The 23,870-nt window shown below is 38.9% G+C and overlaps 1 protein-coding gene and 1 long non-coding RNA gene across 3 annotated transcripts in view; one reads left to right on the top strand and one right to left on the bottom strand.

Annotated features, from left to right (window-relative positions):
- Nucleotides 1–669: 669 nt before the first annotated feature.
- HERC3 (HECT and RLD domain containing E3 ubiquitin protein ligase 3) overlaps nt 670–23,870 on the bottom strand; it is a 144,749-nt gene continuing 121,548 nt past the window's right edge. For both annotated transcript variants that reach the window (XM_020869001.2, XM_020869002.2), the window contains exons 24-26: nt 5,137–5,320; nt 4,806–4,908; nt 670–2,277 (exon numbers count right to left, since the gene is read on the bottom strand). In XM_020869001.2, coding sequence (XP_020724660.1) covers nt 2,069–2,277; nt 4,806–4,908; nt 5,137–5,320 — 496 coding nt within the window. In that variant the 3' untranslated portion in view covers nt 670–2,068. The remainder of the gene's footprint in view (nt 2,278–4,805; nt 4,909–5,136; nt 5,321–23,870) is intronic.
- LOC139030221 (uncharacterized) lies at nt 8,238–10,675 on the top strand. The gene is made up of 4 exons (XR_011482508.1): nt 8,238–8,963; nt 9,859–10,033; nt 10,271–10,373; nt 10,605–10,675. It is a non-coding gene; the product is annotated as an uncharacterized lncRNA (long non-coding RNA).

Raw genomic sequence — 23,870 nt, 5'->3', positions numbered from 1 at the left:
TTTTAAAACTTATACACAGCAAAAAAACTTTTCTCTAAGTGGGCTAATTAGCATCAGCCATTAGGTTAATAAGCCTTACATTCACCTTTAGTTTCTCCTTTTCCCGTAAGACACCCATCTCTCCTGTCCACACCCCCACTGCTCTCAGATGCTGTCTTTCTGTTCTGTCCTTCCCATTCCATTCTTCTACATGTACCCCCCATTCACATTTTTTTTTTTTCACGTTTTCTTTAAAACTAGGGTCAAGTCATATCACTCCTCCTCTCCCTACCCCCAAGCTTCTGAACATTTTCAAGGTCCAAGGCTTTGTCTGGTCCCTCAGTACCAAACCTACCTTCTTTCACCACAGTCCTATTTACCACTATTCTATTTCCTCTGATGTGCCCTTCAAGTTGTTCCTGGCCCTTTCCTAAATATGCCCCCATATTCCAGCTCTTGCTAAGGCATTCCCCTCCATGCAGAATGCCTTTTCGCCCATAACCTCCAGAAATCTCATCCAGCCTTAATGCCATCAGCTACCCCTACCCTGTTTCCATTTTCCCAGCAGTCATCTCCACTCTGTGGCAGGAACCACATCTGACCTTCTATTAGATGATGAGGAGAGATGACTGACTTCTTCCACTGAAAGCAAGCTACCCATTCTGCAAGTACATGAAGAAACAGTTCTGGTTACATTAAAACACCAAATTTATTGCATAATATTGAACTATATGCACACACATAGAAAATAAACATTTCGTATAACTGTTTATCTTTTTTTAAATCTTGTATTATAAAGACTGAAAAACTACCAATTGGAATAAGTTTTAAAAACAAAAGAAAAAGCAAAAATCTACAGTCCTTCATTGAGATTTGATGCTGTCTCATGGTTCATAAATACTTCGTTTTTATATAAATAAGTCTTTTCTCTAGTGACTAGGAATTTAAAGTTAGGCTGAAATGGATTCTTTGCTCATATAGAATTTTCTTATCTCATGAAGAAGGTTCAGCATATTGTGATTTTTTAAATACGTATATTTGCTTCAAACACAATCCCTAAAATCCCATTGTAAACAAACATTTCAAATGCATTAAACAAAAGTCCCATAATAAAGAATATCCTTAAGTCTTAGCAATTAGGGAAGGGGGGGGGAATCTGAATAGAAATATTTGCAATTTAAATATAAATAAAAACTAAAATAGACTGCATGCATCTACTGGAAGGAAAGGAAGGGAGCATTAAGTTAGGTAACAGAAAGTGATGAAAAGTAGCAGGTGGGGAGGAAAGACAAAGTGGTAGAGATGGAAAGTGATAGTTATAGAAAGAGGCAAGAAATTTATTTTTTCTACTTTTCTAAGAGAAAATATTTCTTAAAAAATTAATGCGACTTGCTCCAAAAGCAAAATGATAGAAGAGGGTGGGGACCTGTTACCTCATCTTTTTGTCAGAAGGGCTTGGCGGAGCAACCAGACAAAATTCAGCTCAGCTGCAAAACTAAGCAGCTTTGCACAGCTTTGAGGAGGGCCGGGAACAGGCAGAGCCACAGGAAGACAGCTAGGCCCTCGAGAACTTTAAAAAAACAAAACAAGAAGGCATGTTTGTTAAAGGCTCCCATAAATTCTCAAGAGTTCTGCCAAAGTCATGGACCCACACTCAGCTTGTTGGGCTTGGGAATTTCTGAAGTAGTCCTTTCCTCCTCAGTCCTGAGGGTTGGGCTGCAACAAGCCAGGAGCATTTCCAAGGCTGCAGAGAAAGATGTTCTACATGTGCAGGAGAGAAAGGATGGGTCAGTCAAATCATTCTTGCAGAGGAATGAGAAGTCGGAAGAAGGACAAGGAAGTGTTAGGAGGAAAGATCAGTGCTGAGAGAGAGATTTGGGAAATAGTTTAAAAATCTACCGCCCTTTATCCAGTAGAGTGCAACATAGTCACAAGTGCAAGGAACACTGGGGAGTTTGGTTCAGGTTCAGGATTCAAAAGTTCCAACCTGCTATATAGTAAAAAAAAATAGAACTCACTCCCTATGATTTTCTGTATGGGCCTCACTGTGGCTGTTAAAGGAAGGGAAACCTGGGGCAAGCTGGGGTGCTCAGGCCAAACTGAACCCCTCGTAGTTGTCGAGGGCCTGGGTCAGCCGCGCCCGCAGGACCTCCTTGCTGCTGTACTTAGGGAGGTCCAGAAGGTTGTAGCAAGTGTGGGCCACGGGCAGGTACTCCTCTCCGCTGCCCGTGGACTGGATGACGATCTGCAGGCTGGCCATGCCGTAGATGGGAATGCGATCACTGCCCGTCAGGAACACTGCGGGGAAAGAAAAGGGGAGTTACCAGCTACGCAAACGTGCGCTCAGTGGCCCTGGGACGTACCGAAGGGAAGGAGTGACACCCTGTGGCTCGTGTGTGAAGTGCAACCGCTTTTATGTGCGATTTATATTAATATTAAATCTGCTCACTCTTACAGAGCAGGAGATTGACTTTCAAATTCTGTTCTTTTGGTTTCATATGGACTTAGAAGTCTATACTTTTCATTGGCTAATTTCAGACCCTAATTATATGCTGACACAAAGAATGCACCCAGTGAAAAAATGCTCAAAAATGCCCTCACATAAAAAATGACCTCGGACCTAGTCTGTCAGACAGAGTGAAGTATGTCAGAAAGAGAAACAAATATCGTATATTAACGCACATATGTGGTATCTAGAAAAATGGTAGAGACGAACTTAATTCCAAGGCAGGGCTAGAGATGCAGAGAACGGACAGGTGGATATGGGGGTAAGGGTGGGGGTGAGGGTGGGACGAACTGGGAGATTAGGATTCACACATTTACCAGGTGTAAAGCAGACAGCTAGTGGGAGCCTGCCGTAGGGCACAGGGCTCTCAGCTCAATGCTCTGCGACGACACAAAGGGGAGGGGGAAGGGTGGGAGGGGCTACATGTATACATACATAGCTGGCTCACTTTGCTGTACAGAAGCCAATATGCCCTTGTAAAGTGATTATATTCCAGTAAAAAGGTTTTAAACATCACCCTTCCCTTAAAATGGCCTCCATCAAATGTGTGTTCTCATAAATGTTATGAGCCTTCACAAAATCAAAGAGGAAGGGGATTGCTGCCAGAGGAAAAGAGCTGACCTCAGGGAAACCAGGAAGAAGATGATAGTCTATGTGGCCTCAGGGTCTCCTCTCCCATCTGCTTCTACCCCCTTTGCTGGTGAATTTCCATTTGGGATCTGTTTGCTTGCCTTTCCCTTAAACCCGGAGATCTGACACCGGCAGTATATGAAGTATTTCACTCTTGCAACAACACTGTAACTTAGGAAAAAGAGACCAACCCTTCTGCCTTTTCCAGTTTTCCAGCACCAGATAACCTTCTTTGTTGAACTGCTAGAAAATCTACAATGATATCATTAGTTAAGGAGCACTTTCAAATAACCTGCCACTACCTGAGGCTGTGATACATATAAACATTCTTGCCAAATCTATAGAGTCTAATAAAGACTATAATAAATATAGTCTAATAAAGTTATTATTATTAGACTATAGAGTCTAATAATAGATTTATGAAAGTCTAAAGGTCTCTGAGCAGAAAAATGTCTTATTTAAAGGAAACCCCCAGACCAAGATCAGGCTCTTCTTGATTGTCATAGCTCTTGTCACAGCTCTACAAGCTCCACTGGCAACCTTATCCTGTCACTTGACTCACATGCCACTGTTTCTCAAGAGCCCATGTAACTGGGCAGAGGGGAAGCAGGGATTTTTTTAAGGAATTCTTCTCTAAGATCTCTACTTCCTCTCATCTTTACTCCCTGTGAGCAGCAGAATCTGGGGGTAAATCTTGCATTAATACTAATATATGCTTATTCTTATAAAGCAAAAGAGACTGCCTTTCAAATTCTATTTTTAAGTTTTATACTATTCACTGGCTAACTTATGACCCTGATTACAGAATGACACAAAGATTTCTACTATTTTTAAGAGGCTCAATTTCATTTTCCTTTCTGAATGTATTACCATTCTCAAATGTCATCCAGCCAGTCACAAAGGACCACTTATTGTATGATTTCATTTGTATGAAATGTCCAGCACAGGGGAATCCATAGAGACAGCAGATTAGTAAGGGGTGGGAAGCTCGGAGAAAATTGGGAATGATTGCTAACGGGTACACTGTTTCTTCTCGGGGTGATACACATGTTCTAAAACTAATTGATAGTTTCACAACTGTGAGTATACTAAAAACCACTGAATTATATACTTTAACTTATTTAGTATGTGTGTGTGAATTAAATCTCAATAAAGCTATTATAAATCACATCTGCCCAGTTACACTGAGAGTGGACACTCTAATATTTTTAAAAGGCTAGAGAGAGAAGGGAGGTTAATCCAACCAATTTGATTTCATCAATGTAAAACTTCAAGGAATCACATATAAATACCTAATATTTCTAGAGCAATTAAAAAAAAATCAGTGAAATGCTTTTCTTCCTTTCATTCAACCCATCCTATTAAGCAACAAATAAAGATTAACAACCTCTACTGTGCCTGAGACATCACTAAGACAAAAAGTGTAAATATATTTCCTTACTTAGCCTTTCCCCAGAAAAGGAAATGGCAAGCCACTCCAGTATTCTTGCCTGGAAAATCCCATGGACAGAGAAGCCTGGTAGGCTATACAGTTCATGGGGTCACAAAGAGTCGGACACGACTGAATGAGTGAGTACGCTTACCCTTTACCATTTAAAAGAGTTGAACTTCACCCATGTAGTATACCATCCTATACCAAACAGAAAAACAAAATGTGGACAAATACCATATGGACATTATTGATACTTACACAGAAACTTCTTCTTCTTTTCCAATGGGAACTCATGAAATGTTTCCCAGAATAGTTTCACGGTGGGATGTGTGGCTGAGTAATCACCCTTGTAGATGGCAGTCTGCCCAAAAAAGACAAAAAGAAAAAAATTATCTTCCAGAAGCAGAATATTACCAGTGGACATCTGTATACCATTTGCACTGGAGAGTAAGAAATAAACACTGAGATGAAGGAGACCCCCAAATCCTACTTAATCACAGATCACCCAAAAAGAGACCAAGGTCTGGGTATTCCTGCCCAGGCCACTGCTACTCACTCAGAAGTAAAAGACTGCGTCTTTTAGGCTTACCTCTTCCAGTTCCTCCCAGTTGTAGCTGCTGTTCCCCACCATCATGGCCCTCAGTTCTGAAGGCTGGAAGAGCTCTAGCACTTTGCCACCACACACCTTTAGGAAGCCGCTGGAGAAAGCTGTATACCACTCATGAACTGAGATTTGGAAGACATAATTCACATAAGCGTCCACAAATTCCTGCCTGCCAGGAGACCAAAGAAATAGAATACATTTAGCCCAAAGATCTGTGAAATTTATCAAGTTCCCCTTCTACACCGAGGTTGAGACAGATGAAAAATCCTCACCAAATTCTCTCAGCAGGAGGCATTCTACAGCACCCAGGAGGTTACCACCCAGCCCTAGGATTCCAACAATGACTCAGGTAATCTGGGGGTAGGGGAGACAGGAAGGAAGGGGAGGGTGGCAGGTAGGTGGGACCATAATATTGACTTTATTTTACCTGAGGTGCTCCAGTTTTCATCTTGTTTATGGTCCTACATAATGCAGTTCAGAAAAGACTTTTTCTGCTTCAAAGTCTAAGATAATGGTTCTAGACTACTTCCTTTCTTTTCAGAAATTAACAAAGCTAAACCCACCTACATTTGTATCCTCCCCTACTTTACAGGTGATTTCCTAAAGCCTCACTCTAAATTCCTTAATCACCTCTGGAAAGAACTGTCTTACACAATGGCTCTATCTCACTAACAATCATTCAAACGCTAATTAAGACAATGCGGTGCTGTGCTTAGTCACTCAGTCCTGTCCAACTCTTTGGGACTGTAACCCTCCAGGCTCCTCTGTCCATGGGGGTTCTCCCGGCAAGAATACTGGAGTGGGTTACCATGCCTTTCCCCAGGGTATCTTCCCAACCCAGGTTTCTCGCATTACGGGAGGATTCTTTACCATCTGAGCCACCAAGGAAGCCAGATTAAGACAATAGCTTCTTGCAAGCCTGACTCACAGCAGGCTGGCTTCCTGGGCTGCTTATTGTAGGTAAGGAGTTAGTTTTCTGGGCAGGCTTCTGTAGGTTGCAGGTCAGAGTTCTGGTTCAGTTTGGTTTTTTTTTTTTTTGGCTGTTTGTGATTTTTTTTAGCCATTTAAAAAAAAAACTGAAATACAGTTAATTTTGAATGTTGTGTTAGTTTCAGATGTACATAAAGATGTTACAGAAAAACTCAAACTTTTGGCCAATCCAATATATAGTAGTGTGTATGTTAATCCCAAATTCCTAATTTATCTTTCCCCCACCATCCCCTTTGGTAACCATAAGTTCGTTTTCTATGCCTATGAGTCTATTTCCTTTTTATAAATAAGTTCATTTATATCATTTTTTTAGACTTCACATATAAGTGATATCATATGATATTTGTCTTTCTCTGTCAGAGTTCTCATATTTTTATATATGGTCTGGCCATTGTCTGTATGGATATTCCACCTCTGACTAGTGAGGATGTGAACTGTGAACTGAGGCACCTGGGAGAAAAAGTTGCCAATATCTAGAAAAGTTGAAAATGTTAACACCCTTTAACCCAGCTACCCTACTACCAGGTGGTATCCCAAAGGGACTCTTCACATGACTGCACAAGAAGACATGTACAGGGGTGTTCATTGCAACATTTTCTTGTAATACAGAGAATTCGGAGAAACAAAATTAAATATCCAGTATGGACAAAGAAAAAACAAGTCATATGATGGAAACCATAAAGCATAATAGCACTCTAATGGAATTGTGTAAGCGTGCTAAGTCACTTCAGTCATGTCCAGCTCTTTGCAACCCCATGGACTGTAGCCCATCAGGTTCCTCTGTCCACAGGATTTCTCCAGGCAACAATACTGGAGTGGGTTGCCATACCCTTCTCCAGGGGATCTTCCCAAGCCGAGTCTCTCACATCTCCTGCATTGGCAGGCGGGTTCTTTACCATTAGCGCCATCTGGGAAGCCAGGTTAACAGAATCAATTAAATCTATAATTATCCAAAGGAATAGAATCTCGAGAACAATGCTGAGTGAAAACCAAGTTTCTGAATGTTAACTACAATATAATAGCACTTAGCACTTGCAAGTTGTTTTTTAACACTTAAAACATTTCTATCTATAGAGCCAGACAGTGGCTTTGCCAATTACGGCTGATGATCCTTGGGCAAGTTATTTAATCTCTCCATGCCTCATTCTTTTCATCAGTGAAATGGGGAGAATAAGAGAACGTAACTAATTGGACTATTATAAAAATTAAATGAGTTAATAAAGTTTTTAGAACTGGGGCTGCTTTGTAAATGTTAGTGATTATTATATTGTTTATGGCTAGGAGATTTTGTTTAGGCATATGAAATTATATATAATGTACATGTAAAATGTGTTTAATAAAAGCATTAATGTAAAAAGATTTTTGTCTTAAAACACATAAAAATATAAAAACAAAAAAATATGTAAGAGTTTTGTCTATGTGGAAAAGGAGGGTAAGAAGAGAGGAATAGGATTAAGAGGATGTACAGCAAGAATGTCAATGGTTTCAGGAACCTTTTTTTTTAAAAATCTGAAGCATATACTATCTGTGTTTACTGTGGATCACAGATACAAAGATGTCTGTCACATTAGTTTTGTGCTTTTCTATATTTGTCTTTTTCTAAAAATTAAAAAAACTGACACCATGAAGATAGATACTTGCCACGTCTCCTCTGTGATACTACACTTCACAGAACTACAATGTGAACATCTTGTGTTTCCTCCAGGCATATCCAGTCACCAAAAACTAAACAACCTACATCAATAACTGTTGTGTGAGCCCTAACAGTTGATTTTTTTTCCCATTTTGGAATGCAAGTGCTTTTACTGTGAAAGCATCAACTTCAAAGATAGCTATGGAGAATAAACACATTGCCAGCCACACAACCAAAAAACATGAACAGCCAGGCTGCCTACCCCACTGAAGTTCTTTGGTTCAAACATTTTGGTTGATTTTGATAACTGACCGTTTGGGCCACTCGCTTTTTTCTCCTCCCACATATTAAGTTCCTCCTCTTATGTTTTAAATTTATAAATAAAGAATAAGCCCAGAAGGGACTTCCACGGTGGTCCGATGGCTTGAACTATTCACTCCCACTGCAGGAGGCGTGGGTTCAACCCCTGGTCAGGGAACTAGATCCCACATGTTGGGATCTAGCTTGCATGCTGCAACTAAAGGTCCCATGTGCCACAACTAACACGCAGCACAGCAAAATACATATTTTTAAAAATAAGTTTTTAGAAGTATGAGCCCATGAAACCCTAGGCCCTCACTGTCAACCTCAATGAAAGTAGAACCCCAGACTATCACTCACACTCACTTTCTCTGCACCAGCCCCAACCCAACCTTATTATGTGGCCCCGGTAGGCTATGCAATTTCCAGGTCTTGAAGTAATAAACTTTTTTTTCCCCAAAGTGTCCTGATAATTATTTCTGAAGGGCATTTTGCAGTCATAATCATAACCACAAGGGCTGATTCAGTCACAACATTGGTTAGTGATAGGCTGAGACCAGCACAGAACACTGACAATAGGCGGTATAATACAGTGGATGGTGGAGTAGACAGGGGTACAAATCTAGGGTCTGCCATGTCCTTTATCTAGTTACTAAGCTGTTCTTCTCTCATCTTTAAAATGGGGTAAATGTTCAGTTTTTAAAATAAAAGCCACTAATGTAAAAATACTGTACATCTTAACTACAGATGCTGAAAGTTCTCACAATGCAGACAATGTACTGCTTTCCTGACAAAGATAAAGCCTGTAAAACAAAGAATGTTGCCTGCCTTCCAGTTCTACAAGTATCAAGTCATAAGCCAATGCAGTCACTGAAAGGAATGAAAGAAAGTGAGTGAAAGTTGCTCAGTCATGTCCAACTCTTTGCGACCACATGGACTATACAGTCCATGAAATTCTCTAGGCCAGAATACTGGAATGGGTAGCCCCTATAATACAGGATAAAAAACAAGATTAACCCTATATGCAAAACAGAAAAAGAGACTCAGATGTATAGAACAGACTTGTGGACTCTGGGAGAAGGCGAGGGTGGGATGTTTCAAGAGAACAGCATTGAAACATGTATATTATCTAGGGTGAAACAGATCACCAGCCCAGGTTGGGTGCATGAGACAAGTGCTCGGGCCTGGTGCACTGAGAAGACCCAGAGGGATCGGGTGGAGAGGGAGGTGGGAGGGGGCACTGGGATGGGGAATACATGTAAATCCATGGCTAATTCATTTCAATGTATAACAAAAACTACTGTAATGATGTAAAGTAATTAGCCTCCAACTAATAATAAATGGAAAGAAAAAAAAAAAAAAAACAAGATTAAATATTCTGTTTTTTGGTCCCAAGATAGTTATGATACATGTCAGGAAGAATTTCAGTGACACCAGATTCTTGATTCTTCCTATACATAAATAAGCACTAAAATCACTTACTTGAGATACTTGATTCTTTTGTGTGTGATTAGAACTCTTTCACCAAGATGTATGTTTGACTATATGTATTTCCCAGTCAAAAAAAAAAAAAAATTACATATATTGGCTCTTTCTCTACCTCTTAGGAGCTATCTAAGAAGCAGTCTCACAGGCTATAGTACTAAGTCAGGCCCCTGAGGGCCTTATAGTCAAAGCTATGGTTTTTCCAGTAGTCATGTATAGATGTGAGTGTACCATAAAGGTTGAGCATAAAACGCTGAGTGGACCATAAAGAAGAACTGATGCTTTCAAATGTCTTCTAGCAAAGACTCTTAAAGAGTCCCCTGAACAGCAAGGAGATCAAACCAGCCAATCCTAAAGGAAATCAACCTGGACTATTCATTGGAAGAACTATTGCTAAAGCTGAAGCTCCAATATTTTAGCCACCTGATGCAAAGAGCCTACTCATTGGAAAAGACCCTGATGCTGGAAAAGATTGTAAGCAAAAGGAGAAGGTGGTGGCAGAGGATAATAAGATGTTTAGATAGTATCACCAACTCAATGGACATGAATTTGAGCAATTCTGGGAGACAGTGGAGGACAGAGGAGCCTGGGGTGCTGCAGTCCACTGGGTTGCAAAGAGCTGGACCCAGTTTAGCCACTGAACAGCAAGAACAAAGGCCCCTGAATAAATTCAAAAATCATATCTCTCATATTGTGCATTTTTTATTTCAGTCAGCAGTTGCAGAAACCATGAATGGACCCAGTGCAGACTTTTCTCCTTCATCTGAACCCTCCAAGGCACTAGCAAGGGCCCTTGTGCCTGTCCACCTTCCTGGTGAGTCTAGACGAATTGGCTGAGTGTCTCTTGTCTTGGTTGACAATCTTGAGTTTTATTCAGTGGTAAGTAAGAAAGGTAACCGATTTTTCATTTTTAAGATATTGAGAAAGTGCCCAGTGGTGATTAGGTAGGAGGTTGATCTGATGTCTTTCCTCAAATCATCTTTGATTTCCTGTCATGTCTTTCCTCAAGACATCATCTGATGTCTTTTCTGTTCTATCTTAACAGGATTTCTTGGATAAAAGTGAAGACACCATATGAGAGCCTTCAGCTCCAAAGGTAAGGGACACAGCTCTTCCTGGCCAGTTACAACTTGCTCGGGCAACTGACGAACTTGAGTTGTGGCAGAGGCAAGTCCTCATAGTGTGCAGCAGTCCCTAGGGAAACCCACTCATTAACTTACAAATTTATTAACGCAGAGACACATATATAAAAATTGGCCATTCAGTGCTCAAAGCACCCACACCAGTTTTAGACTGCCAGCAGGAGAAAACAAGACACAAAGAAGAGCTGAAACGACTCTAGGGTGACACTTAGAAGAATTAAGCCCATAAACTACACATAGGCCCACCACAGTTTTCAACAGTGATTTTACTCTGATAAACCAACTTTAAAATGAGAAACAACCTTCCAGATAGAAAAAAATGAGGTGTCAGATGACCCCTAATACCCCAAATAGGTTTACATATGTACAGAACTTATACTTTTAAGTACTTAATTAGGAACTAAGGAAATCCTCTCTGAAATGGCCAAGGTGCAGCTCTTTTTTTTTTTTTCTTTTTGACATTTCAAAACCGGTTTCTGCATAAGCAGTTAGAGAAGCCACCTTGATAAAACATCTTTTCAAAATTGTAAGGGCACAAACTTCTTCTAGGAGGAATCTGCATTTTTCTCCTTGCATCTTTGAGATATACAGATTCTACCAGAATGCTCAAGAACTCTTGCCTTACTCTTCCTTAAACCACCTCTAATTCCTGGGACTGGGGGGGGGGGGGGGGAAATAGGCCTTTAAAATCCAAGCAAAGGACTTCCCTGGTGGTCCACTGTAAGACTCTGAACTATGAATGCAGGGGGCCTGGGTTTGATCCCCGGTTGGGGAACTAGATCCCACATGCCACAACTAAGAGTTCCTGTGCCACAAGTAAAGATTCCACATGCCAAAATGAGATTGAAGATCCTGTGTGCTGCAGCTTAGAACCAGCACAGACAAATAAATAAATAAATATTCAACCCAAGCAAGTAAACTTATTCCAACTGTTATTTATAAACTAGTGAGTTTTATATTTAATACTTGATTCATGAGTAAGTTTTAAAATGAAGCTATGAGATCTCTGGTTATATCTGTCTATATGTCTGTGTGTACATTATAGGTAAATGTCTCTACTTCTGAATGGTATTGCCAAAATTAATTTGTAAAAGAGCTCTCTACTTAGTTGACTTAAAGAAAATTAAGCACCTACATAAAGTCTCAAAAATATAGGAGAAACTAATCCAAATGAATTTCAGGTCACATGACCTGGTAAATATTTAGTTTTAAGTTAATATTCAGTACTAAACTTAGTTTAAGTTTGCTAGTTTAATAATACAGACTCTTTAAAGTCATCAACATTAAGAGTAATACTTGTACCGAGGTTTACTAAAAGTCATCTAAGATCTCATTTCCATTATAAAATTTGTCAGCAAGAAAAATAACCTGGTATATTATGGAATTTTTATAAGTAAATTAACTGTAAATGAGATGACAGTTTTTAGGTCACTTTAGGAATAATTATACTTTATGGTCTGTTGTTAGTTGTTAAGTCATGTCTGACTCTTTGCAACCCCATGGGGTGTAGCCTGCCAGGCTCCTCTGTCCACGGGATTTTCAAGGCAAGAATACTAGAGTGAGTTGCCCTTTCCTTCTCCAGGGGATCTTCCCAACCCAGGGATTAAACCCACATCTCCTGCATTGGCAGTTGGATTCTTTACTACTGAGCTACCAGAGAACCCTTGTTTTTTACGGTATGTTTACTGAAAAAGAGCTTCTCCAAACATTTGGTTACTTGAAACTTTAGAGTTTTGCTAAATTATGTTAAATGATGAAAGTTCATTGAATATCTAAATCATTCCAAAATAAAATTAGATACTGAAACATTAATTACTGAACATAGATTTCCTTGTACAGAGAAATAAAGATATTCAGGACTATTAACAAATATGCTTGGCACCACAGGGAGACATTTTCTATAAGAAAGCACTTTTTTTTTTAAAGAAATTACAAACAGTATTCATAAGTTTGTCAGTCTACAGAATGCTAAAAGTCTAAAACTGCTTATTTCTTAGTTTTCACTAAAAATTAAAAGTTGAGAATTCTAGTTAATATATGTAATTAAAACTAATAAAATTAATAAGAGAAACATCTTTGTATGCAAGGAAAAAAAAACAAGCTATAAGGAAGAGAAATGCATTCTGTTAAGGGAAAAGAGTAATTTATCCTAGAGAGTGGTTAAAAAGAGAGAAAGAGAAAAAGGAGTACGGAGGTTCTTTAAAAAAAAAACAAAAATAAGAGCTATCATATGATCCAGCAACCCCACTCCTGGGTATATATCAGAGAAAACCATAACTCACAAAGATACGTGCATCCCAACGTTCAGTGCAGCACTATTTACAACAGTCAGGACATGGAAGCAAACTAAATATCCATTGACAGAGAATAGATAAAAGATGTGAGATATACACACACACACACACAGATATTACTTAGTCATCAAGAAGAATGAACTTATGCCATCTGCAGCAACATGGATGGACCCGGAGATTGTCATACTGAGTGAAGCAGTCAGACAAAGTATCATATGATATTGCTCATATGTGGAATCTAAAAACATGGCACAAATTAACTTATTTACAAAACATATTGAGTCAGAGATACAGAAAACAAACCTATGGTTACCAGTGGGGGAGATTGGGATCGACATATAAATACTACTATATGTAAAATAGGTAACTATTAATAATAAGGACCTAGTGTACGGCAGGAAACTCTACTCAACACTCTGCAATGACCTACATGACAACAGAATCTAAAAAAGATTGTATGTATAACTGACTCACTTTGCTTACAGCAGAAACTAATACAATCTTGGAAATCAACTATGCTCCAATACCATTTCTCAAAGAAAAAGAGAAGGAGAAAGTATAGAAGAAATCTAAAGGTTAAAAAAGGAAGTCATAGAATGATGTAAAAAGAAACAGAGAAAAGAGTTTTGTGCATGGTCTGGACTGGCTAAGATAAGAATAAACTTAGTTGAATAAATGAATTACAATGTTAAAGGTAAGATGGTGCAAAACTAGAATTTGGCTCCCTGTTAAGAGGACAAAGTTTTCTTGGAGTTTTGGTATAATTTTGATAACAGATTTTTAAGTCTTTTTTTACTTCTTAAGTAATCTGTTGTAACTTTCTATATTTGCCTTTGAATCTTTGTCACTTTGGTTAAGTGGTATTATTTCACAGTGACCTATAATTCTATTTGACCAAGAGTTTAAAAAACTCTTGATATCTTTGACAAAATTCCTCATATTGATTTCTAAATGAAGTTCTTTTGACCTGTAGATAACTTTGGGATGCTCCAGAGGGCCCCTGAAACATTTTTGAAAGAAATATTAAACTAATTGGGCTTATTTGATATGTTAAATTACATGGCTAGTATAATCAAATGAAAATAAATAAAATTTAATATTCTAATAGTGTGTAAAAATGACCAAATTTCCTTGACAAATGCATTGTAATCAAGTCTTTAACTACTTTTTGAAAGTCTTTTGTCATCAATATACAATTACTCTTTTACTCTGATGGTCTACTTTATATCTCCAAGTAGACTTATAGAAAGGGTTTTTTGACAATCATAGGTTTCTGGTAACTTTCAAATCATACTGCCTAACTGGGTAAGAAATTAAAGAACATGAATGCAAAACCTGATGGCTTCATAAAACTGTAAACAGAGAATTAAGAATTAGTAACATGGGACTGAATGAACTGATGAAGATGGCTATAACTTTTAAGTCTCTTAAAAATTATTGCTGATTCTTTTTAATGTTTTGTTTTCCCACATTTGAGAAAACTTTTTCTCTTTCCTCTTACACTAATTATGATTTATAGCAGTTTGGTAAATTATACCTTTGTAAGCAGAATTGAAATATTTATCACTTCTCTGATTTCTCCAGAATTTGGAAACTGTTGGTGAGTATTCTTATTTTCATGGCAATATAATTATTTGCACAATTTCAATAAGAATCTGTTCTCTTTATAACAGAAGATAATTGGAAACACTAGCTATATTACCATAAATTTGGATGGGATGTCATATTTAAGACTACACAAAAATCAGACATGGCCAGACAACTCCAAAGATCTGAGGTGGACTTAATGGAACCATAAAGCTCCTTTGAAAAACAACCTAGTATTTTGCGTATAGGATTCCTAGAAGCCTTATCAGGTGAATAAGGGCGGCTACTTCCTGGCAGGTGCATGGATCTCAAGATTTTTTGTGGACCTGAAGAGGAGAGGAACCTGCCCAAATCTGTAGATTTTGCAAGCAGAATAGAATCTGATGCCTAGTCCTTGACATAGCTTTTCTGGCCCGAGGGACCTTTTAAATGTTCAATCTGAGATTCCTTATGAAGAGATTCAGCAAAAGCAATTTCAAAGAGCCTATAATGATCTTAATTTGGCCATAACTGGGAGAAATGAGGGTAATTTTAGAGAGAAAAAATTTATTTCAGTGAATATTAATTTCAAGTATTCTTAACTGTTTTTGTGGTTTGTATTTACTGCCTAAGACTCAACTTCCTAGATGGCTCCTTGTTAATATGTTGTATTATTATAAGATTTAATTGAATTATTAAAAGGACATTCTAAATTTATTTCTGAAGCTTACCACAGTAATCTATGTTTGCATGAAGATAGATGCCCCATGACCTGCAACCAGGAGATTATATACTGGAAAGACATCATTCAAAGGACTCTCTCCAACCTAGATGAAAGGACCCCACCAGGTATTTATGACTAGCTTATACACAGTGAAACTAAAGGGAAATTATCCTTGGGTTTACATTTCCCACTGAAAAGGAGCCCTGCACCAGAATGGTCTATAGAAAGGGCTCCTGACCTCAAAATCCCCTTGAAACAACACTCAGAGGAGAAACTACATCCTCACCAGGCCGAGAAGACAACATCAGGAGTACACAGCTATATTAAAATGCCAGACCAGACCAATATGATCATTTATAGTGTATTGTTGATTTCTTGGACCTTTGCATACAAATCAATTTTTTTTAATCATGAACAATAATCCTATACAATTTAAAAAATCAATCCAATTTTCAGACTTGTGGTCACTTACCTACATCCAGTACTTCTGATTTACTTTGGTGGATTTCTTATCTCCAAGGCTCTAACTAGATGGCCCTTGGAAAAACTTATTTTAGAAAAAAGAAGTTATAGGGCCACTAATGATATTACTAGATGAGAATCCCTCACTTGGCTAATCAATCATACTGTTTCTGACCCTGACCATAATATCTCTTTTAAAGTTATTCAAGCTCAATCAGGACAATGAGCTAAATTTCAAAGAATGTAACTTCCCACTTATTAGAAAAGACCCTCCCTCAGTTATGGGATGGATTTATACAGATAACACTGGGCTACAGTCGTTTAAGTTTAAAGGCCTGCCTATGTCGAGAACAATTAAATCATATTAAAGATAACTAGTCAAATAACAATAGAAAATTAAGCTGAGTGCCTTATGAACAATGCCAACATATTATTTCCCTTAAATACAGCAATTAGTATGAAACAGACTGGGTCAGGTGACCAGAAATACTGACTTGCACCTAATGGAACTCAATGGCTTTGTGGCACTAATCTGTGGCCTTGGTTCCTGCCAGAATGGATAGAAAGATATATCCTAGGATTCCCTTGGACTTAAGACCGTGTGTGTTCCAATTTAGATATGACTCCAACAAATTTACCACGTATACAAGCCTGATGGATCAAGAGATCTGTATTTCACTGGTCTGACCATTTAGCAGCTATTTCTGTGCCTTCAGTAGGATTGGAAGATGTAACCACCCAGATCAAAGCCTTCACACAATTCACCCAACAGGCCTTAAATGACAGTAATCAGGCTATGAGCTTATTGAATTTTGAGATCTCTATGACGAAAAAAAAGCAGTATTATAAAACACATGGCCCTCAATATCTTTACAGCATCTCAAAGAGGCAGGCACCTACAGGTCATAATTCAAACCAAATGCTGCATCCTTATACCAGATGAATCCTCCAATATTACCCATTTGATGACTCACATGAAGAATCTGATTTCTGCCTTAAGCGATCTATTTCCTAGTCTTGGTGGTCTACTAAGGAGCTAGTTTCATTCTGGGAGCTCTTGCACAAATCACTACTGTGGTCTTACTAATGTTATTAGCTGTATTACTTACACCCTGCATAAGGTGGTTGTTTCTTGCTTTACCCAATGTGTCACAGGATCTTCGAGAAAACTAATGATGGCTCAACATCTTGAGGCAACTGATCATGTATATATTCCTATAATACAGGGCTTCCCAGGTGACTCAGTGGTAAAGAATCTACCTGCAATGCAGGAGATGCGGGTTTGATCCTTGAGTTAAGAAGACCCCTTGGAGAAGGAAATGGTAACCCACTCTAGTATTCTTGCCTGGGAAATTCCATGGACAAAAGAGCCTGGTGGGCTACAGTCCTTGGGGTTGCAAAACTTGGCCACAAGTCAGCAACTAACAACGAGAGTCCTATACAAATTTAACTGTAAAGGCGCAACTCTAGATACAGGGAAAGGAACATCCTCACCTGACCCAGGAATGAACTTCCTTAGCACTGTGGGACAAACTGGTCATGAAATGTCTCCTAAACCTTGGTTCAACTTATGATCTAAAGGGAGGTGGTGGTAAAACAAAGAATATTGCCTGCCATCCAGTTCTACAAGGATCAAGTCATTTGCTATTGCAGTCACTGAACTACAGCACACAACGAAAGGAATTCAGGACAAAAAACAGAATGGAGAGTTTTGGGTTTTTAATATATGGACCCCTCGATAGTTTCGATACATACTTGAGGAAGAATTTCAATGGCCCCAAATTCTTTCATCTTCCCATATAAAGATAAGCACTTCTTTGATTATGATTAGCAGTAATCTTTTACTATGATGTATGCCTGACTCCATGTATTTCCCAGCCAAAAAATTCATATATACTGGCTTCTCCCCTGCCCCTTAGAGCAACTGCTCAGAGTTAACTGACAAACTGTCTCCAAGGCTATAGTCCTCTGTAAGGTACCTGAATAAAACCAGAACTCACAGCTCTCATGTACTGCATTTTTTAATTCTGTCAACAGTTGGTAACTTTTTTCTGGTACAACTACATAAGAAAAGCGCCATCAGCATGATTTTGTATTATAGCCTGCAATAGTTAATTTTATGTGTCAGTTTGGGTTAGCTATGGTGCCCAGCTGTTGATCAAACATCACTCAAGATGTTGCTGGGAAGGAATTTTTTGGATGTGATTCACTTTTAGACTTTGAGTAAAGCAGATTAGTCTTCATAATGTGGATGGCCTCATCCTGTCAGTTGAAGGCTCTCAAAGACTAAAGTTCTCCAAAGAAGGAATCTGGCCTCCAGACTGCCTTCTGACTCAAGACTGTCACATCAACTCCAGCCAGAATTTTCAGCCTGCCCTCCTGCTCTGAAAGTTTGATTTGCCAGCCCCACAATCCCACACACAGATTCCTTAAAATCAATTTTTATCTTTATGTGTATGTATGTATGTGTGTGTGTGTGTTATTAGTTCTCTTTGTCTGGAGAACCCCAAGACAGATTTAGGTACCAGGAAGTGGGGTACTACAATAGCACATACCTAAAAATGTAAAAGTGACTTTGGACTTGGGTGATCAGTAGAGGCTGGGAGGGTTTTGAGGGTATGATAGAAAAAGCCTAGCCTGCCTTGAAGAAACTACTGATAGAAATAAGGACATTAAAGGAGATTCCAGTGAAAGCTCAGAAAGAAGAGGAGAGCTACAGTAAAAGCTTCTAGTGTCTTAGAAAACACATATAAATCATAAACAGAATATTGATAGAAATATGGATGTTAAACCACTCTGGTAAAGTCCCAGATGGAGATGAAGAACACATTATTTTTTTTGAAATTGGAAAAAGGCAATCTTCTTATGAAGTGGCAGAGAACTTGGCCAAATCATGTTCTAATGTTTTACAGAAAGTAGGACTTATAAGTGATAAACTTGGTTACTTAGTGCAGGACATTTCTGAGCAAAATGTTAAAGGTGTGACCTGGTTTCTTCTTGCTGCTTATAGTAAAATGCAAGAGGAAAGAGATAAAGAGGGAATTGTTAAGAGAAAAAGAAATAGAACTGTAAAGTTTGGAAATCCTCAGCCTATCCAGATAGCATGCTCTGAAAACAAGGCCAAGGATGTGGCTGAACAATGGTGTGCTAAAGAGATCAGGCATGTGACTCATGGACCCAGGCAACCATCTCCGTAGAAGCCAGGGGTAAAGATGTGGCTATCCAGGAAAGATCTATGGAGGACCCTCTTGTCTGATGGTGTGGACCACCATGAATTGCCTGGAAGGCCAATAAATTTTATGAGAATTTTATATAAGCAGGAACACTGCCAGCTCACACTGAAGGGGCAGAGACAGTTTAAAATTTAAAAAAAAAGAAGACTGCCAGAATTCCACAGGTGTGAAATGAGCCAATAGAATTAACTGGCTGCAAACAGAACAGGTCTTAGAGCACAGAACCAGAGAATTATTCTCCAAGTCTAGAATCCACTTGCCTCAACTAAAGATTCCACATGCCACAACTAAGACCTGGCTCAGTCAAATAAATGAATAAATATTTAAAAAAATCTAATGAACAGCTTGATGTGAAGAACTGACTCAATGGTTAGTACTTGGATACACACTATCTCAGTGATACTGAAGACTACCCTTTCAGTAAATTCTACAGTATGATAATTGTGGACCAATAAAAACAAATACACAAAAACTCAAGAAAAAACAACATTTTGAAGTTAATGCTATCATTATTCCAATTTGAGAACTGAATTCAAGACAAACAACTAGTAAATGGGCAGGGGCAGAAAGTGAAGCCAGATGTCTGAGTACAGACTTGTGCTCCCAACCACTTCACCCAAGTGCCCTCCCATCATCCACCTTTCTTATTTTTCCTCCAATGTGACAGGTGTATGAGAAATTACAATAAGCAGAGATAAAGACTTGACAGTATGACAGTTCATCTTGCTATTCCCAACTATGTGTTACTGGCAGCCCCAATAATACACTAGAATCCATAAAACCCACAAAATGAGATAACTCTTAGTAATAAGAGTTAAAACTTTTAAACACATAATTCTTAAAAAGCAGGTACTATATGCATTGCAAACTGTTTTCATGGTCTGAATCCATGGGTCTTTTAAAATGCTTGTCAAACCAATTCTGAAATAAACATAGAAAGACAAAGGAACTAGAAGAGCAAAATAATTTTGAAAAAGAACAGAGTTAACCAACTTGAAGTACCTAATTTCATGACTTACACAGTTACCAAGTGTGGTACTGGTGAAAGGACACATAAATCAATGCAACAGAAAGTCCAGAAATGGATCAACATGTATATGGACAATTGTGCTGTGCTGTGCTGAGTCGCTCAGTCATGTCTGACTCTTTGTAACCCATGAACTGCAGCCCGCCAGGCTCCTCTGTTCATGGGCATTCTCCAGGCAAGAATACTAGAGTGGGTTGCCATGCCCTTCTCCAGGGGACCTTCCCAACCCAGGAATCAAACTGGGGTCTCCTGCACTGCAGGCGGATTCTTTATCAGCTGAACTACAGGGCGGCCCTCATATGGACAATTACTTTTTGCCAGTTTGAATGAGCAATTCCGTGAATAAAGGATAGTATTTTCAAGAAATGGTACCCTATCAACAGAAGCTCAATATGCAAAAGGTATATACCCCTATAGTAGTAGTAATGTTAGTCACTCAGCTGTGTCCTACTCTTTACCATCCCATAGACTGTAGCCCACCAGGCTCCTCTGTCCCTGGAATTCTCCAGGCAAGAATACTAGAGTGGGTAGCCACTCCCTTCTCCACGTTATCTTCCTGACCCAGGGATAGGACCCAACTCTCTCAAATTGCAGGCAGATTCTTTACTGTCTGACTCACCAGGGAAGCCCATATACCTCACACTTATTTGAAAATTAACTCAATATGGACCAGAGTCTAAGAGTAAAAACAAGTTGTAAAATTTCTGGAAGAACAAAAAAAAAAACCTTCTGGAAGAAAACATAAGACAAAATCTTTACGGCCTTGAATTTGGCAAAGATTTCTTAAATATGACACCAAAAACATAATCTATTAAGAAAAGATTAATCAAATTTTAAATATCTGCTTTTGGAAGATACTATTACAAAAATGAAAGACAAGTCACAGACCAAAGAGCATATTTAAAAAACACATATCTCACATAAGACTTGTACCCAGAATATATAAAAAAACATTAGAAAATTAGTAAGAGAACAAAAAATTCAATTTAGAAAATGAGCAAAAGATCTAAACAGACATTTTATCAAAGAAGATATATGACTGACATGTAAGCACAATAGAAGATGATATCATTAATCATTGTGGACTCACATACAGCTCTTAGATTAGGGGACAAAACTCAACAATATGAAATGCCGGTGAGGATGTGGAGCAACTGCAACTCTCACATATTGCCAGTGTAAAAGCAAAATAGTACAGCCACTGTGGGAAACACTGTGGAAGCTTCCTATAAAATTAAACCTACATTTACCATATGACCCAGCAATTCCACTTCTAGGTATTTACCCAAGAGAAATAAAAACCTTTGTTCACACAGAAATCTGTTCATGAATGTTCACAGCAGCATTATTCATAATCACAAAGAACTGGAAATAACTCAAATGGGATACTAGTCAGTAAATAAAAAGGAACAGACTACTAATATACGTTGCCACCAATGAATCTCCAATTCATTATGCTGAGAGAAAAAGGCCAGATTCAAAAGGCTACACGCTTATTCCATGTATATGACATTCTGAGGACTACTGAGACAGATCACAGACCAGTGGCTGCCAGGGTTGACAGTAAGGGAAAGAACGTGAGGGTATTTGAAGAAGATGAGGTCACTGTTCTACAATTCCATTAATGTAGTGTTTACATGACTCTATGTGTTTGTCAAAGCACCCTAAAAAGGGCAAAATTTGTTGTACATGAACTGTACCTCAATACAGGCTTTAAAAAAAAAAAAGAGTAGCCTTGAGACGGTGGGACCTGGGACCCTTTGCTGCAGTGCTTGTATCTGGACAAACCTCTCCTCCAACAACAAATTAGGAATTAACATGAGACGAAAAATAACAGCATGCATAGCCTCTCTGGGCAATTTATGAACAAGATACAAAAAGACCAAAAACCCAACTTCCAGGATGCAACTTGAGGAGCCGGGAGCAAAAGCAGGGTATCAGACGCAAAAGCAGGGTATTGCACATGCCTCCTGCACACAGTACCACCAAGGGCGTGGGCAGACCACCTAAGCCACCCCTCTGGCCTGAACCCATCCCTACCCCTACCTTACCCCATATAAGAAACCTGCTGCCCAGTGCCAGTCCCCCTTTCCTCACGGCGAGTAAACAAGGAGGCTACTTGTTTTAGCTCCCTTCTGCTGGCAGCCAGTCCCAAAAAAGACTTGCTTGAATTTATCATCTAGTCTCATCAATTTCCATTTATTAAAGAGTCCAAGAACCCTGGTTGGTAAAGCCTAGCTTAACACTAAGTTTAAAGATTTTGTAAGATGGGAACATAAAAATCCTAAAAGATGGGTACATCCTGGTTGTTTTACATAATTCAGGTCAGTTAGATTGAGTCAAGCCTGGGTTTATTTTGTCTTCTTAACGTGTGTCACAGCTTCTATATTACAGGAGTTTGAAGGCCTTGCTTCTGCCCCTGATTCTGCCAATCAGGTGATACATATTGTAAAAGAGCACTGCACTTCCTTTTTCCTCACCTAAGTTTCTTATTTCTTAAAATGAGAAAACACATTCTTAACCTCACCATTCCTGTACCTATCAAAAGATGGTATATGGAACATGCCAGTGATGTATTAAATATGTATAGCATCAGCCAACTAAATATAGATACATTATTACACCAAATTGAGAGTTAGGATTGAAATTTCAACCTTAACCAAAAAAATCTCATCATTATGAATGGTAACAGGGAAGCAGAAAGTAAATTATCTAAAACATAATTAAGAAAGTAAAATAAATAATAGAAATTACAAGTACAAAAAAATTTAAGGTATTTTCTACTGGGGATAATTGAACCTTTTGTAAAGTTTCTTTGGGGAAGGGCACAAAGATGTCCTTTTCTAAGAGTATATTATTGCAAGTTATCTTTGAGTAATAAATGCAATTTAACTATTTTGTAAACAAAATACCAAGTTCTTGCTAAGTGTCAGCACTAAATGCTTTGCATATTATTAACTAATATTTACAAGACCCCAAAAGACGCACCAAATGTACTTGGGCATTTAATTTCCTTACATTCATGTGTTTCATGTAAATACTCTGGCAAGGCCTAATATAATGGGGAAAAAAGCATTTGTATAAGTAATGCTTAATTTAAAAACATTCCTGAATAAGTCCTGTAAGGATCGTTTGGCTTCCATACCTAAAATAATGTGCTCTTATCCTTATTCAAGAAGCTCTCATTTTGATTTAATAAATAGGAAACTGTCTACTCATTTGACTGTAAGAAAACATGAGATTAATATTCGATAGCTTTTTTTTTTTTTATCGTTCTCATATACAAATCACCAGTCAGACCCTCAGAGCAGATGCTGAACCATGTCTTGGGGACAGTGCCTGTGTGTACGTGTGTGACTGCACATCCCCAGCAAATGGCACTGTTAAACATGCGCCTCATCCCCGATAAGGCAGGGGGCCCCTTACCCTGGGCCTCCAGCATTAGAAGGCTTTGCTTTCTCTGGCCCCGTCAGACCCTCGGAGCAGATGCTGAACCATGTCTTGGGGACAACGCCTGTGTGTACGTGTGTGACTGCACATCCCCAGCAAATGGCACTGTTAAACATGTGCCTCATCCCCGATAAGGCAGGGGGCCCCTTACCCTGGGCCTCCAGCATTAGAAGGCTTTGCTTTCTCTGGCCCTCCTCCAGCTTTATTCCTCCCCACAGGACAAGGCTTCTGAGGAGCCTTCTGGAACAATCCAGGATGCCCAGGGTTTCAGACATTTCCTGGTCAAATGGCTCCAAAACTGCTTATAGCGTCTGCCTAACTGAAAGAAGATTGTACTACCGGTATATACGCCAGGAGGCTGAGAGAGGGGCAAGTGGGGCTCCTGAGAGTGGGACGAGGGGAAAAAGGACTCA

This window comes from Odocoileus virginianus, chromosome 21 (assembly GCF_023699985.2).
Source record: "Odocoileus virginianus isolate 20LAN1187 ecotype Illinois chromosome 21, Ovbor_1.2, whole genome shotgun sequence".
NCBI lineage: Eukaryota > Metazoa > Chordata > Mammalia > Artiodactyla > Cervidae > Odocoileus > Odocoileus virginianus.
This window is presented reverse-complemented; position numbering and strand designations above follow the sequence as displayed.